At 31.3% G+C, this 17,119-nt stretch overlaps 1 protein-coding gene and 1 long non-coding RNA gene across 5 annotated transcripts in view; both read right to left on the reverse strand.

The window, feature by feature from the left end:
* Nucleotides 1-2,639: 2,639 nt before the first annotated feature.
* LOC112098529 lies at nt 2,640-4,569 on the reverse strand. The gene is made up of 3 exons (XR_002905631.1): nt 4,220-4,569; nt 3,820-4,005; nt 2,640-3,032 (listed from the first exon to the last, which is right to left on the reverse strand). It is a non-coding gene; the product is annotated as an uncharacterized LOC112098529 (long non-coding RNA).
* Nucleotides 4,570-9,230: 4,661 nt separating this feature from the next.
* The window catches only part of LOC18040632 (transcription factor TGA6), a 9,457-nt gene continuing 1,568 nt past the window's right edge, over nt 9,231-17,119 (reverse strand). The window contains exons 2-13 of one of the 4 annotated variants that reach the window (XM_024184142.1): nt 16,956-17,056; nt 15,698-15,864; nt 14,549-14,664; nt 13,766-13,842; nt 13,441-13,638; nt 13,159-13,233; nt 13,016-13,075; nt 12,487-12,564; nt 12,342-12,393; nt 11,235-11,506; nt 10,127-10,372; nt 9,231-9,774 (exon numbers count right to left, since the gene is read on the reverse strand). In XM_024184142.1, coding sequence (XP_024039910.1) covers nt 9,601-9,774; nt 10,127-10,372; nt 11,235-11,506; nt 12,342-12,393; nt 12,487-12,564; nt 13,016-13,075; nt 13,159-13,233; nt 13,441-13,638; nt 13,766-13,842; nt 14,549-14,664; nt 15,698-15,738 — 1,389 coding nt within the window. In that variant the 5' untranslated portion in view covers nt 15,739-15,864; nt 16,956-17,056 and the 3' untranslated portion in view covers nt 9,231-9,600. The remainder of the gene's footprint in view (nt 9,775-10,126; nt 10,373-11,234; nt 11,507-12,341; nt 12,394-12,486; nt 12,565-13,015; nt 13,076-13,158; nt 13,234-13,440; nt 13,639-13,765; nt 13,843-14,548; nt 14,665-15,697; nt 15,865-16,955; nt 17,057-17,119) is intronic. The other 3 variants (XM_006432365.2, XM_006432367.2, XM_006432363.2) reach the window with 3 other exon arrangements.

Genomic DNA, 17,119 nt, shown 5'->3' on the forward strand with positions numbered 1-17,119 from the left:
CATGTCCACTGTTACGGAGGAACTCATATTTTATGTTCGTTGTTGCATATTTTAAGTGATATGTTTCATGTTGGTTGTGCAATGTTTCATGTACTGATTTTTCAAAATACCCCGGAATTTTTTTTTTTGCACCCGTTTCATGTTTACGTTCTTTGTTTCATGTTTAATGTTATATGTTTCATGTTTTATGTTTCATGTTCACTGTTACGGAGGGACTCATATTTTATGTTCGTTGTTGCATATTTTAAGTGATATGTTTCATGTTGGTTGTGCAATGTTTCATGTACTGATTTTTCAAAATACCCCAGAATTTTTTTTTTTGCACCCGTTTCATGTTTACGTTCTATGTTTCATGTTTGATGTTCTATGTTTCATGTTTTACGTTGTATGTTCACTGTTATTGAGGTACTCATATTTCATGTTCACTGTTACGGAGGGACTCATATTTTATGTTCGTTGTTGCATATTTTAAGTGATATGTTTCATGTTGGTTGTGCAATGTTTCATGTACTGATTTTTCAAATACCCCAAATTTTTTCTTTTTTGCCCCCGTTTCATGTTTACGTTCCACGTTTCATGTTTGCTGTTCTACGTTTCATGTTTGACGTTGTATGTTCACTGTTATCGAGGTACTCATATTTTATGTTCGCTGTTGCATATTTTAAGTAAGATGTTTCATGTTTGTTGTTTAATGTTTCATGTAATAATTTTTCAAATACCCCAAATTTTTTCTTTTTTGCCCCCGTTTCATGTTTACGTTCCACGTTTCATGTTTGCTGTTCTACGTTTCATGTTTGACGTTGTATGTTCACTGTTACCGAGGTACTCATATTTTATGTTCGCTGTTGCATATTTTAAGTAAGATGTTTCATGTTTGTTGTTTAATGTTTCATGTAATAATTTTTCAAATACCCCAAATTTTTTCTTTTTTGCCCCCGTTTCATGTTTACGTTCCACGTTTCATGTTTATTGTTCTACGTTTCATGTTTGACGTTGTATGTTCACTGTTACCAAGGTACTCATATTTTATGTTCGCTGTTGCATATTTTAAGTAAGATGTTTCATGTTTGTTGTTTAATGTTTGTTGGAATGATGAATGTTGCATCTTGATTTATGTTTTACTACATGGCTTGATATGTTTGTTATTATATGAATCTATGCTTCATGAATTAGATAGCTTGATATGCTTGTAATTTTATGATTTTATATTTCATGCATTAAATGGCTTATTGAAAGGTTTTTAATCTCAAAATGATTTAAAATTAATCAATTTTAAAAGGCCAAAAATAAAATGGTGTGTGTAATACAAGTATAAGAGCTTGCCAAAATTCAATTAGAGACAAAAAGATTTCCAAGTCTAAACCGGTATACCACTTCTTCTCATCCGGAAAACCGTTTTTCTTATTGATTTCTCTCGGGACAAATTCCGGATAACCGGATTGTCCAAATCGGTGAGCCGCATTATCTTTGGTTGCTCTCGGGTCAATATTCGGATAACCGGATTATCAATCCGGAAATCCGGATTCGCGTATGGCCTTCACTGGATTTAATCGGATAGCCGGTTCTGTAAATCCGGATTTGAGCTGCACTTTGGCAGCATTCTGGATTCATTCGGCCAACCGGTTAAGGAAACCGGTAAGCCGATTTTAACGTGATATCTTCTGGATCCAACCGGCAAGCCGGTTTGTGATATCCGGAAAACCGGATTCAAGTGAAGGACTTGCTGGAACATAACCGGATTTCCGGTTCAAGTCAAACCGGCAAGCCGTTTACGGCTTGTAAGCTTCTGGTCACTTTAATTTCGTGCACCGATTTTAATCTTTCAATAGTCATACCTTATACTACAAGTGTTCGTTTTAAACATTCAATAATATTATTTTGTAAACATTTTTCTTCTAATTTTTTATAAATATAATCACTTTCGAAATATTTGTATTATGAATAAAGATAACCAACAAAACAATAATATTCCAATCCGAATTTGCTTTTAAGTGTTTTAAATCTTTCGTTTGGTCGGAGAACTATCAAAGCCTCTTAGTGTGTTATATTTAATTTTAATCTTTGAAATATAGCACTCACTTTTTATTAAAGAAAAGTACAATTGAATATATAAATATTTAATTTTTGGTTGTTAATTATTATATCAATAATCCTAATTGTTTTAATTTTTTGTAATTATGATTGAAATTCTAGTTAAGCAATGTATGCCTTCAATTTGTTGATTAAGGCTTGAAAAAATAGTAAACCCAATGAATGACTTTCAACTAAGTTATAGTGGAAATTAAAATTTTTCACATTTGAGTAAAATTTGTGAAAGTGAACCATTAAAGTGAAGAAATAAGTGTGCTAAAGCAAAATATGACTTAACAAGTAAGTTTGATTAAAAAAACTAAAATGAGTAAAATACTAGTGGTTGCAATAAGTAGCCTCACAAATAAATTCGAAAGAGCTCTTATATTCCACTGGCGCTTTTTATAGCCAAAATCTCCACTATAAATAACCTTGCAACCATTTTTAATTCTATTAATTCCCACACAAATTTATAGGCTTATTTTCCCATCCGCTAAATCAATTTATTTTTTTTAGTAATTATAGGAAACACAATTTAATGAAAATAAATCAAATTAACAATTTCTATATCAAACATAATAGTTTCTACATATTATAAAAATCCACCAAAATCTAGTACATTACACTAAGTGCATCATACAATCTTATTACAAGTATCATCTCCGGAAAAAAGTAGATTGATATATTGCATAAATTTACGGCAAATAAAAAGAGGAAGAAAGGTAAGTAGTTTTAAAGTAAAAGCTCAGCACAACTTATTAACATCGTATTTATCTTCTTCAAAGGCACTAAGAAATTCATCCACTGCCCAAGTTTTTCCAACTGTCGTCATGGCAACACCATCCATGCTTATAAAAACAGCAGCAAGTTTTGCAAAAGTTATTGAGTCCAGTCCAAGGAGAGCTCCAAAGAAAAGCACAAATAGAGAAATGGGTTTGCTGAGTTATTGGAAACCTTTACCCCTGGAGAAAATAGAGCAATTTTCCATTTAATGATTGTATTCAACTGTTCATTAGATACTTAAATCATCATAATCGCCAACAACAACCTATGCGCCATAAAATTAACAACACACACCAAATTTGTGCTTTTCTTTGGATATGCCACAACAACCTATGCGCCACAAAATTAACAACACACACCAAATTAACTGCAAATAAAAGCCAAATCATTGACCCCTTTTATTTCCAAAAAAAAGGAGTCGCATAAAGGCAGGAAAATAATTTTAAATGAATTTAACATAGCAACTACTTTCATTACTGGGATCAAGAGAAAATCATTACATTGTAAGACTGCAAACTTGAAAGCTTTCTATTGAAGAGACACGGACATGCTGCACGTGATGCACAATCTCTGCCTCAAATTACCATGAATGGTTCCAGAAAAGAAACCTCAAACTATGGTTAAGGTTTTAGCTACTGTTCAGACCACAAACCTACAATAATTAGTATCTAATGCTTCCCCAAAAAAACTAAGAAAAGTACCAAAAAATGCTGCTGCATACTCTGAATCAAAGTTTGCTTCTATTTCTCTATATTTGCCGTTGAAAATCTTAATTATAATGCTTGTACCGTCAACATCTACTCAATAAAGAACAATAAAGAAGTAAAAACAAAGAACCCATCACTTTCCAAATCCAAAAATTTTCTCTCACTTTCTCGCCAACCAAGCGCCCCTTTTCTTTCTCTCAAAACCTCGTCTTCCCACTCAAACTCACTCAATTTCAACTCAAATTCCACCAAAATTTACCTTTAAGTTGAAGATGAGGTAGCTAATTCGCCGTCTTTCTCGCGTCGTCGACTCCTCGTAGTACAGTCTCCGCTCTCGAACTTGAAGACAGTAGCAGCAGCTCGAACTTGAAGACAGTAGCAGCAGCTCGAACTTGAATAATATCGGCAGCAGCAGCTCGAAAATCCCTAGTTCGATTACCACCACCTACTTAGCAAAAATAAAAGCTGGTGACAATTCCTCACAAAATGAAAAAGTAAAACCTACATCCAATTTCACCAAACATAAGTAAACCCAGAAAAGATTTAAAGAAATTAAGAAAGAAAAATTGTTCACCAAAATAAAAGAAAATTAAAAGCTTGGAAATATAAGAATAATGAAATCATATGCACAAGATAAATAATAATTACTCAAAATTTACCCAAATAGAAGAATAATAACAGTGAGCCAATGTCGATCCTCAACATAAATGTTTAGATCTCGTCAACATATATGCCCAGATCTCGTTATAGGAGCAACTTGAGAGAGAGAGAGAGAGAGAGAGCAGCAGCAACAACAGCACCACCACCACCACCAATCGAGACGGAGCACAAACGCAGCAGTAGCAACATCACTGGTCGAGAGAAGCAGAGGCACAACAACAGTCCATTTTGGTTGAAGACTGACATGGAGAGAGAGAGCTGTGACGAACTGTGGTTGAAGAACTGTGACGGAGAGAGAGAGAGAAAGAGAGATGTGAATTTCGATCGGGATGAGGAGATATGGCTTGGGTTTTTTATGTACTGTAGCTACTCCTTTAACCGGTTGCCTTATTTTTTTCTGCTTTTATTCATTTTTTCTCTTTTATTTTTCAAATTAAAACCACAACCGTTGGATTCAAACAAGCTGAATCCAACGGGTCAAAGGCAGCCCCTGCACCATACAGGGATTTTATGCCCTGCATGGTAGCCGTGTCCATTATTTTTATCTGTACACGTAAACACTGCATATAATTTTTTTGCTGAACAAATTTTGAACACCTTAGAAAAACCAATCATCAAATTATTCAGTTGTAAAAAATTGTACATACATATATTTGTAGAAATAACTTTTGATTTGACTTTGTTGGATGAACAAAATTTAAACTCCTAAAAATTAATAATTAGCGTCCAAAATTGTAATTTACTTTGGGGATATTTTAAGAATTAAAAATTATTTTCAAATGATGATTTAGTGAGTAATTTGGTGAGTTTAAATAGCCATACCCATTATTAAAATAAGAGGGACCTGACCCATTATTAAAATAAGAGGATTTAGAGAAAATTTGCACTTGCGGGTCACTTTATGATGCTCTTAAAAAAATTACAGCATCAATAGTAGTACAAATATTTACTGTTAAATTTAATTAACAGTTCATAAAATTAGAAGCTAGTTAGGATAATATTTTAATTTCAATTTATTAAGAATTTAACTTCACTAATGATCAAATCTGTTAAACATATTTTTTAAAGATTAAATAATAAAAGGAAAATTATCATTGCACCACTTTTATTTTGTCTTATGTTCATCCAACCACTACAAAATTTTAACATGTACTTTGCACCACATTTCTTTTCATATTTGTATCAACTAGCCACTTTTGCATTAACACTATTAAATAATTTTACCCCCAAATAAATTAAAAGACCATTTTATTTTATAAAAACTTTAAAAAATAAAAAAATTATAATGATAAAAATATCCCTAAATTTAATAAAAATAAATCCCAAAATTAGAATTTTTATTTTTAATAAAAATTATTTTAATATAAAATTATAATTATAAAAATAATTACAAAATTTAGGGATTTAATAAAAATCCCCTAAATTATTAAAATTTTAGGATTTATTCTTTTAAGGAATAAATTCAGTTATTTTAATAAAATTTTACAAAATTATAATTTTTTAATAAATAAATTCATTTATTTTTATTAAAATTTTGTATATTATAATTTTAATGAAAATAATTATTAAAATTTTGTAAAATCTAAATTTAGTAAAAATCAGTTGAGCACCTCTATTTGGGATTTATTTTTTATTAAATTTAGGGATATTTTTATGATTATAATTTTTAATTTTAAAAGTTTTTATAAGATAAAATAGTCTTTTAATTTATTTGGGGATAAAATTATCATTTTATTAAAATTATTTAATAGTGTCAATGCAAAAGTGGCTAGTTGATACAAATGTAAAAAGAAAGGTGGTGCAAAGTACATGTTAAAATTTTGTAGTGGTTGGATGAACATAAGGTAAAATAAATGTGATGCAATGATAATTTCTCATAATAAAAAGAAACAAGTATAGTCTACTAATACTTCTATATTTCCGTTTAAAATATATGTATCGTGATATTGACATGACTCAATCTTAGTTTATCTTCTTATTATTATCTCATTTTCAACAAAAAATTGCTAGATTAATAAATACTGAAACAATTAATTCAACTCAATCTTCACCAATGAGTAATTTCAAAAAAAGAAAAAGGAAAAAGAAAAAGACAATGAATAAAAGTGGGAATTCAAAATTATATTGTTCTAATTATAAATAAAAAAATAGGTCTAAAATAACATGTGTGGTTGAAGATTGAATAATGCATATTTGTTATTAACAGCTCTAAATTAATTTATATTTTTGCAGTTTTAATTTTTAATTTTGTTGGTGATTTAAAAAATATTTATGGAATAATAAAAAATAATATTATATTCATGAACTTGAATATTATCTACTATTTATTAAGTAATTAGCTATTTATCCACTAAATTAAATCAATACTGAAAATTAAAACTTTAAAATCCAAGGGTCCATAATGACTCCATTATCCATACCGTAAAAATTCATATAGCATCATAGAAAAATCATGCACTCCAATTTATATTTTTGAGCAATTAATTTTATATTACTAAAATAACCTTAAAGTAATTTACCATCAAGGACGTTATATAATATGTATTACTACTTAACACCGTATAAGTAATAATTCATTTTAAACATTTTCCTCTTCGTCATCGCAACTCACAGCAAATTGATTTGAATTAGACCCCAAAAAAAAATGTTTTTTTAAAAAATGAAGAAATTCAGTTAACAAGACTAATATATTGTGCAGCGAAGAACATCAAAGTAAAAGCTAGGTTCGTGATTAAAACTTCCCTTCAATCGTCACTCTAACTAAATCAAAATGTATTTATGGCTTTTGTAAACAAAAATAAGTACTTATTAATGGAATAGTTTTGATAAAGGGCTGTTCTGACATTTGTAAAAGTGTACGACCTAAAATTTGTCTTTTTAAATTTAATGTACAAGTGGTATAGAATAAAAGAGTGTTTAGAGTAAATTTTAAAATGCATATAACCACATCCTTATTAAAATTAAAGGGTTTAGAGTAATTTTTAGAGAACAATCCCATTGTTTTAAGAAATTATTATGAAGAAATATCTCAATGTGCTGGAATGAGAAACAAAACTAGAATTTTGTTTGTACTCAATTTCTTCAAAATCTTATATGTTAAAAAAAAAAGAAGAACAAATGCCATTTAATATATAACACATACTAAGGCCATACTTGATATTGTAATTGGTAGATGACTGTAACTTAAAAACTTCAGTGGTAAAGTGTTTCGTAAACACTTGTTGAAATTAAAAGTTAAGTTAATTTATACTACACTTATATTATGAAAAACTTATAATATTTTTATTATTTTTGTCAAAATTATTATTTAAAAGTCATATTCACCATATATTAAAAAAATGATTTCATAATTACAGCTTTTCGCAACTAAATACTAAAGCTCTGTCGGGTATTAAGGTTAAGCAGCTATAGAAGTCACAATTAAAGTGTTTAACAAATATTAACTATTGTGGCCGGAAACAAAGTTGATTAGACTTCTTAGTTGTATGATTAAATATATATATATTACTATATTTGTCAAAATTATTAGTTAAAACTCATACTAACTATACACTATTAAATTTTATTTCAATCGCAACTTTTTTTATACATTAATATCTCAATACCAAATAAAACCTAAATGCGGGCCAAGCACGAGTACAAATTTTGTGTAACCTTTAACATGCGGGGTATGATCCTCTTGCTATTTAAGTGACTTGCATACAAGGAACTGCTGATGTATAAACTTACATCAACAATGGATTTGTTGAATATATATGAGCCGTTGAAATCTTTCACCTGAAGATTGTTGTATTTAATATTAATAGGTTATTATAAGATATACACACTTCTAACTGCTATGCTATTCCTCTTTTTTTTTTTTTTTTTTATGTCAAATAAGATAGTATTTTACATTTTGGATTGATGTAGGAATTTTAAGAAGTGGGGGATCCTGAGATTGGGAATATAGAGAGAGAATAAGTTGTTTAATTATATTAGAATAAATATATGAAATCATAATTAGAATCTAATTTATGTGTTTATATTTACTTGGATTGAGAGTAAATGATTTCAAATTATAGTTTTACTCTTATTTAAAAAATTGTAGTTTTTAATTACAAAATTAGTAAAAAATATATTCAAAAAATAAAATATTTATTTATTATATTTGTAGAATAACAATAATTATTATTAATATTCTCAATTATGTAAATCATAGTTTTTTTATTGATTTTAATTTTAATTATGTAAATTAAAAATTATTGATGAGAACAACACAAATGAAGCATTATCATTAATAATAGAGTACAAAATTAATATTTTCTTACAATAAACTCTTTATTATTAATTTTCTTACAATAAACTATTTATTATTAATTATTAATATCAAATAAATATAATATCATTATTTTAAAATAAATATAATAATATTATATTTTTAAATAAAAATAGAATACAGTAATATTATTAACTCTTTATAAATATAATAATATTATTTTTAAACAATTTTAACTTAAAATTAATGTAAATTATTATTTTAACCAAATATAATAATATTATATTTAAATAAATTTAATATTATTGTTTTCAATAAATTTAATTTATAAAATATTATAATAATATTATTTAAATAAATATAATATTATTTATTTTATTTAGTTAAATATAACTATTTAATAAAATAAAGACAAAAAAAGATGTAAGAATAGATTCTCACTCTCACCTACCACCATAAGAGTAGTCTCCATTAAAATATGTAAGTAAACATTAGAGTAGAAAAAATCCGCGCTCCTAACTTTCACTTTAGTAAGTATCCACACTCCTCACTCCTAGTCTAGTAAATAAACATAACATCATTCTATTCAATCAGCCGGAAAAAAGAAAAAAAAAAAACCTTCTGCCCAACAGAATTTAATTTGTCTCCATCATTTAATATAGAGCAGAAATCAAACAAATGAAACAAGAATCCATCTATGAACCGGAAAAAAAAAGTACTAAACAAGTGTTCAACTAACAAAAGAAGAAGAAAAGAAAAAAAAACTTAATAACTTTATCTCATCAAACATTCAAATTCATTTGAGAAACATTGGTTACAATGACAACAGACACTGGAATAACACTTACAACTTACAAGAGTCCCAGAGAAGATAACGATTATGCGGCGAATAATAAACAGAAATACATATCCATTTCAGAGAATAATGGACAAATTCTACCAGTACGACCTATTAACAGAAAAACCAGTACCAACACTAAAGTATAAAAATCTAGGACATAAGAAAATCTAAACAGATAAAGGGGGGAAAAATTGTCACAACTACAGAACAATTATCTTTTTCAGGATGTAATTCAGATTCCTTCCCCCCCCCCCCCCCCTCTCAAGGTGCATAATTTCACAAATCTACCTGGCAAAAAACACAATGCATCTTCCCTCTCTTGGGGGGGCCCTCCCGAGGGAACTAGGAGCACGTAGTCGGGAGAAATAATCATGGATTGCAAGGAGTGCACGAGCGGACTGGCGCGTTGTCAATATTCGGTGCATTTGTTGTAATGTTTGTTGCCGCAGATTGTCAGCCTAGCATTACGAAGCAACCAAAACAGTTAGTTATGGAAAGAGAGAAAAGAGTATATTTCAGAAGGAAGCACCACAAGACAAGCATAAAAACCAACACCAAAAAGCTAATATGAAAGAAAAGAATCATCTGTGAAAAAGGTCTAATAGCAAAATACTCGATGTTTCAAACAGTTAGTAACCACACTTCTATACAATGAGGTATATAACCCAATGAGAGGAACAGACAACCATAATAATGCTCAATTACAAAATTCAGATTCCACTTCACATAAACCAGTTGAATCAGGAACTTCATATTAGATAAATGAGCACGAAATGATTTACTGGAAAGAGAAAGGGGGAAGGGGGGGACCTGGCGGATAAACCCCTCCAAAGTTCCTAGCTTCCCCATGGCCATGGCCATCTGTCCCATATAGTTTGCCACGTTCCCAGAACCTGAGGATCCGAGAGATCCACTAGACAGTGTCTCAGCCAGGGACTGCTGCAATGCCTCCATCCCTTGAGACAATGCATCCTCCGCCTGTTGGGAGGACTGCTGCAAGTTGCCAATGCCCACGAGCTGCTGCTCTGTCAAAGGCTCCAACTGATTCACAAGAAGCTGCCACCATAACCGTTTGATTTACTCGCATTAAAAGTAGGAAGAAAGATCATGAAGACAATATACATTTAGATGATCTAATATATTTTATATTGTAAACCACTGAAATTACAAGAAACATGAACTGATAAATACGGAAAATGCAAACACAAAAGTTTAAACAAATGCAAATTTATAGGTGTTAGCATCTACATAAGGAAACAGAGAATGGATATACATGCAATCATCATTGCTGTACCCTCCATGTAACATCTATCAGAGAGGACTTGCATGCACACACTCCTATCACTGCCTCGATCCTTCAATACTTATAAATAAGGTACCTTGCCTTTACAACTCCCTCTCCATATCTCTTTCAAATGAATAAAAGCAAAATGAACCAAACTTCAATATGCACCTCTGTCCAGTTTCCGCATATCTCTAATACAACCAACTATTCTCCATAAATGAAGTTCCTTAGTTTTAAAATTTTAATGCATGGGAAAAATTATGTGATTTCAACACTATCTACTTGATGAAGTGGTTATCAAACATACGATGGACATTCTTTGACCAAAACATATGATGGACATTCTTTGACCAGCCTCAACAAGTACATCTTCATTAGTTGTTTCCACAAGAAGTTGAACACAGGTTAAGTTTTCATATAACATTGGTTGTTCCAATTAAATATTAATTACATAACATTGAACAGAAAAAAAGGATGAAAAAAACTTGAATATCTTTTACCATACTAAAGAAATATGAGGAAAAAGAAAGAAAACACAGACAGTTTTTAACTAACTTGCATAAGATTGCAAATCTAATTCATTAGCTCTTCCTTTTCAAAAACATCTTTCAGTTTAAGATACAATGAACTCACCTTAAGAAGCTCAGATGAACGGAAACCACCAAGCCACATAAAACATCTCTCAGCAGGTGTTTTCCACATGCCCGACAACAAATGGAACACATCAGCTTTAGCTGCATTGGCCTTCAGCCTAAAAATTTCATCATAGTGAGCCATTATACCATCAACAACCATACGAAGTTCTGTATCACTTGCATGAGAATTCACTGCTGATCTAAGCTCATTGATCTGTTTGTTCTGCTCTTCGAGCCATCTTGCATATTCTACGTCAAATGCCATCGCTCCTAAAAGGAACAGTGAACATCATCAAGTTCATGAACTGTAATTAATTTTTAAAAAACAGTTGAAAAAGAAAAGCAGCTGATGAAAAGACAATGGCACCCTAAATTTTAAACTACTCACAGGCATGCATGAAATGGCATATAATTTTGTAAACCACCGGCTAAACATGAACATGCATTACACAACCCAAACAAGAAATATAAAAGAAGTCATCGGCACAGCCCATGGAAACTGCATTGTGTTTTACATGACATTTGAAATGACTACATGTTTTCCTAGGTGGTTTCTGAAATGATCCAACAGTTCATATACATGGCAGGGGGAAAAGAAAGACTACTTAGAAGATTAAAAATTATTATTCTGGTTACTAATATTTTTCGTTCTCAGCCAGTAAAATATAACAACTCCTGGTTTGCTTACTGCCAGCATGAACCCCTACTTTCACTAGTAAATTTGCCGCTTTTATTTTTTCTTAACACATCTGACTACCATAGCTTGCCAGGGATCTCATCATCAAAGACTTAACTAGTGCATTAGAAGAAGGATACACAGCAATGTAAATGAAAAACAGGAACAGATTTTTTGGTCAAGCATGCATATAGACATTGAACCACAGGCATGCAATGAGGAGAGGTATTCCTTGTAGCATACTTTAAACAATAGGGTTACGCATGTTCTGAGATTTAGAATATTCATTAACAAGAACAAGCTAAGAGTCATTTTTATAAGCTTTGATAGTAGAGGTAATCTTCTGTAGTTCTCAAAACTTAAGAAACTCTTGAAATAGTACATTTAAAGGAGGCATTCACTGCTTCAGTTAGAAGAAAGAAGGAATACCATTTCCACTCATTGAATGGGTTTGGTCTCCTGAGCTTGATATGAAGATTCCCTGAACAAGAGGGGAAGAAAAGGTTAAATTACACCCAAACAAATGATCAAGTAGAAATAAAATAGAAACACTGAAGAAATAGTCAAACATAACCTGCTGTCTTGCTCGCTGAAGCTCTTGTTCAAGCTGGGTCAGCTTCAAACGACTACTCTCCAACTGTTGGACATATGCCTACAGACAAATCAAGCCGGGATGCAAGTCAGTACAGGAGACTACAAAAAGCCAGGCAAAACTGCAAAAAGACATGCTCAGCTTCCAAATAGCATGTGATAGTTCCAGCAACAGGACTAGAGTAATTGATGCAAAACGGGTGGCTAATTAGAGAAACATTGTCATTCATATGTAATTAACCAATATATTCTGTGGAAATTGGTTTTTTAGTTTTGTTTATGATAGCTTAGTTTTCAAGAAGATGACCAGTACAAAGGCAATATCTATATATTTTAAAAATTTAAGTTTCAACCACTTGCCAGTAACAAGCATTCTTTCACAAGATATAACCGTACCAAGGAACTATGCTCTCAACAGGGGCTTGGTCTTCATTACCATTAATTGGATCCTCAAATATTTAACAAAACAAATTGATTCTACGAAGTTAATTGTACAAAAGAAAAACACATACTTTCTTCCTTAATCGGCTTTTTCTTGCAGCCTCACGATTCTGAGCAAGTCTTCGAAGAGTCTGCATAGAATAATCAGGCAAAAGATCCCCATCAAACAAAATCATATAAAGCTCAGATAAACCCATGCAGTTAAAATAATTACCTTCTGATCTAATTTGTCCTTTGATCTATCACTTGAATCAGAGGCTACAACAGCAGTGGATTGACCTCTATCAAACTGCAGATGTAGAATGCTTAAGTGGTAGATCAACACTAATATAATTTAACATCAACACATTTTTTAATTAATAAAAGGAAAACAAACTGTCTCTCTTCATCAAAAAAGAGAAAAGCAATGGTTCATATAAATTTAGAGTTCTGCACAAGAAAATTTTATAAAATAAGTGTTTGAACAAAACTTTGGAAATGAAGACTTTGACAGTACCCTTTGATTTTTTTCATCTGTGTCTGCATCTGTCGAGATATCGGTCCTCGGACTAGCATCAGCCATATTAGATTCTCCCCAATTCTCTGTATTACCACTAGAAATAGAAACCAGATTTGATCGATGATTCTTTTCAAATGGCAGCCTATGAGACTCCACTTGGATGGTCGAAAGGTTGAAGTTAGATGCAGTTGGTGACTGTTCCAGTTGAGAAACAAAGTAATAACAAATCAAGAGATAAAAAATGACATGGAGTTATGTGAAAGGCCATCACAAATGCGATGAAATTCAAGAATAGTTGCTTAAAAGTTGATATGGAATTTACCTTATCAAAAGTGACAATTTGGAGGGGATCAGAAGTATTTGCCTGGCCACTTGCTTTGGTTGAATTAAGAACAGTGTCTACATCAACACCATTACTCTTACTCAGAAATAGAAGAAAAATAACTTACTTTATGAATTATAACAGAAACAAAATCCCATTGACACATCATAACTCTTTCCTAGAAATAGGAGAAAAAAAACTAACTTTACAAATAACTAACTTTACGAATTCTAACAGAAACAAAATGCCAGAATGAATATCTTGTTGATTTTCAAATCTCAAACGTATGGCTCATCAATCAAACACAACCGCAACTACAAGCACAGTTTACTGTGATTTAATTAATATGAGGGAAAATTCGTTTTGGGAATGAGAATTTGCAATACTACAAGATCATGAAATGATCTTTTGTTTTCATAAATATGTAATTTAGGCTCCTGGATCTGCATCAGAAGAATAGCCACAAATTGAGAGTGTTTTATATCCATTATATTTTAAGTCTAGTGGAAAGATCAGAGAGCAAGGCTTTCTTATGATACCACCAGAAAAATGCCAAACTAGTTTCTTCAGCGTTGACGCTTTTCTGTCAATTATAATACAATATAACAGAATGTTTAAAGAACAAAATGGAAAGATCACATAAAGTGTGAAAACTCCGGCAAAAAGGAGAAAAAAGAAAAAAGCATCAGCTGTATCACTAGAATCAATATATATAACTCTTAAATGAAATTATACAAGATGCAAAACTATTGATCTATAAATATTGATTGACTAAATACTTACTTCCAGTCAGGTTGACAGCATCTCCTAAGCGAAATCCAACTGATTGCTCAAATGCCCCCAAATTAGACCCACGATTAGACTGGATTGTAGTGCCCTCTGTGCAACTGAAAGTCACACTTTATTAAAATTTCAGGTTATAGAGTACAATACAACTACTGCATTAACAATGATTCAACGGCAGACTAAGAACAAAAACTCAAATTCGACAAAACCTATCCACCAGGCAAAAGAAACTATCAAAATAATACTACAAGATCATAATTAGAGAAAGTAAAAAATTTAAAAATTAAGCAAAACATATGCTGACTGGATGTCCATGAAGATTAAAAAAATAATAATTAAATAAAAAAAGAGAAAGAAAGGGAAAAAACTATAAAAAAGCTCATCTCAAGAAACCTATTTGTGAGCAACAAGTATCTTCAGACCTTTTCAAATCCAGAAAAATAATAAACCCATACAAAAATCCCAAAACCCCTTCACAATTAATGTTTGAAGAAACCAAAAAATTAATCAATAAATCCCCTTGAGATTGAAGCCAAAGCATAGTGGAGGGATGGATTCTCCCCCACAAGCCTCCTCTGTTTTCTTATCTATCTTCACAAGAAATACGATTGTTTCCTTCCAACCATAATACCCATAGAAGAGGCAAGACAATACATCTCTGGAGTGTCTTGGCTATCCTCCCTTCCCAAACACAAAAGTATATTAATCATGCCACAGAATCTTAGTTCAGAACATCAAAATTCTTTTGAAATGAAAATTTTGTGTCTCTCTTAGCCTCAAAACATTTGAAAGAATTAAAAACTTAAACAACCAATTCAATCTGATTAACTACACAACAGGTAGATGTGCCAGCCTAGAAACTAAATGCTTAAGTATGCACCTCATATACTACAAAAGAATAGTTAAATAGCTTCCTGAAAAGAAATTAATCCCCATCCAACTAATATATCAGGGAACCACAAACTTGGCCATCTATTTGTTAAATTCAGATTATGCACAAGGGAGGACACAGCTGTCGTTTATACAATTCACCAGACATCAGCCCCTCCATTTTTTCCCTCACAGAGAAAAATTTTAAGGGAGAAAAATGGGATAAAAAATTTGCACAAAATAGAAAGCAGATAGCAGACAAAAGAAGAAATTTACAGTTTTTCGGAATTGGAAAACTGAGAATCAAAGCTCGGCATTCCGCTGGCTGCTTCCTTCTCATCTTCTGCCCCGGGCCTCACTTGTCTATTTAAGTAGGCATTGACATCATTATAATCCCCTTAGTCTTCCGAAATAAATTAGAACTCCTCACTCTTACCCTAAAACTAAAATGCGAAAAAAAAAAGAAAAAGATACCACAGATCTTAGAATATTCGTTTCAAATAAATTCAAATAAAATAAACTAATTTACACTCCCTCCCAACAATGCACATAAGCAGAAACCTACGCAACCACAGAGATAACTCTCTATAGAAGCATTAAAAATCGAAACCATCTTGTTTTGGTTCACATTCTTGCACCAACCAGACAGACAAAATTTATAACATAGTACTAATAACCGTCAAATAACTCTACTAAAATTAACTGTTTATTCTCCAAAAGAATTATTTAGTACTCCAAGAAAAATAATCCCAGCAGTTGGGTTTGACAGGAATATAGAACATGCCGAAAAACCCAGTCACAAAATTATTTGAACATAATAACCCCAGATAAAGCAGCTCTCAGAAATCTATCTTTCATCATAACAACCGCAGATAAAGCAGCTTTCGGAAATCAAAGTCATATATCTTTGGTCACAACAACCGCAGATAAAGCAGACTTCGGAAATCAAAAGTTATATATCCTACTTGTACGGAAGAATTTGGGCAGTATCCAAAATTCAACATAAAGAAAAGACCGAAAGATTTTGTAATTCTAAGAGCATTAATTTAAACTTGCAAAAATCTGAGCTATTGTAAGCATAATTTCAATATCAACAGCTATTTCTCAAAAGTCAAAGTCAGTAATAGATTCTAAGTAAACACTAAATACTGTTCGAAGATAATAAACAAAAATATGTGCCACTAACGATTCTAAGAAGCTAAATTAAAGGAAAGCTCTATAAGACCCTAAATACAAGAGCTTTCAAAGATAAAACTTATCTTCTTCAGAACTAATTCAAGTTAGAGAAATTTAAAAAATGACCAGAGAAGTGTTGAAGCCAAAATCAACCATAAAACACAAGAAAACATTACCATCCAGTGCTATTATAAAATGCATTTCCCAAATTTATGCAACAATAAAAAAATCCCTACACTGATTTAACAACAATTCTACTTACTCATTTGCCAGAATCAACCACAAAGCATATAACAACCCTTCATATAATTGAAAACAGACACTAAGATACCTAACTATAAACAAATTTGACACTAACCCAATACTACCGCGGGGCTCAAATCAACAATGAACCACTTAGCTGCTTCTAAACAACAAAGTCGCCTACTGTAACATGTCTTGCAGAAATTAGATACCAAACTAGCATAAGAAGGGAAAAAAAAAGGAAAATTAGATAAGCACAATTGCAGCAACCCAACAATA

Source organism: Citrus clementina, unplaced genomic scaffold (genome assembly GCF_000493195.1).
Source record: "Citrus clementina cultivar Clemenules unplaced genomic scaffold, Citrus_clementina_v1.0 scaffold_5, whole genome shotgun sequence".
Classification (NCBI taxonomy): Eukaryota; Viridiplantae; Streptophyta; class Magnoliopsida; order Sapindales; family Rutaceae; genus Citrus; species Citrus x clementina.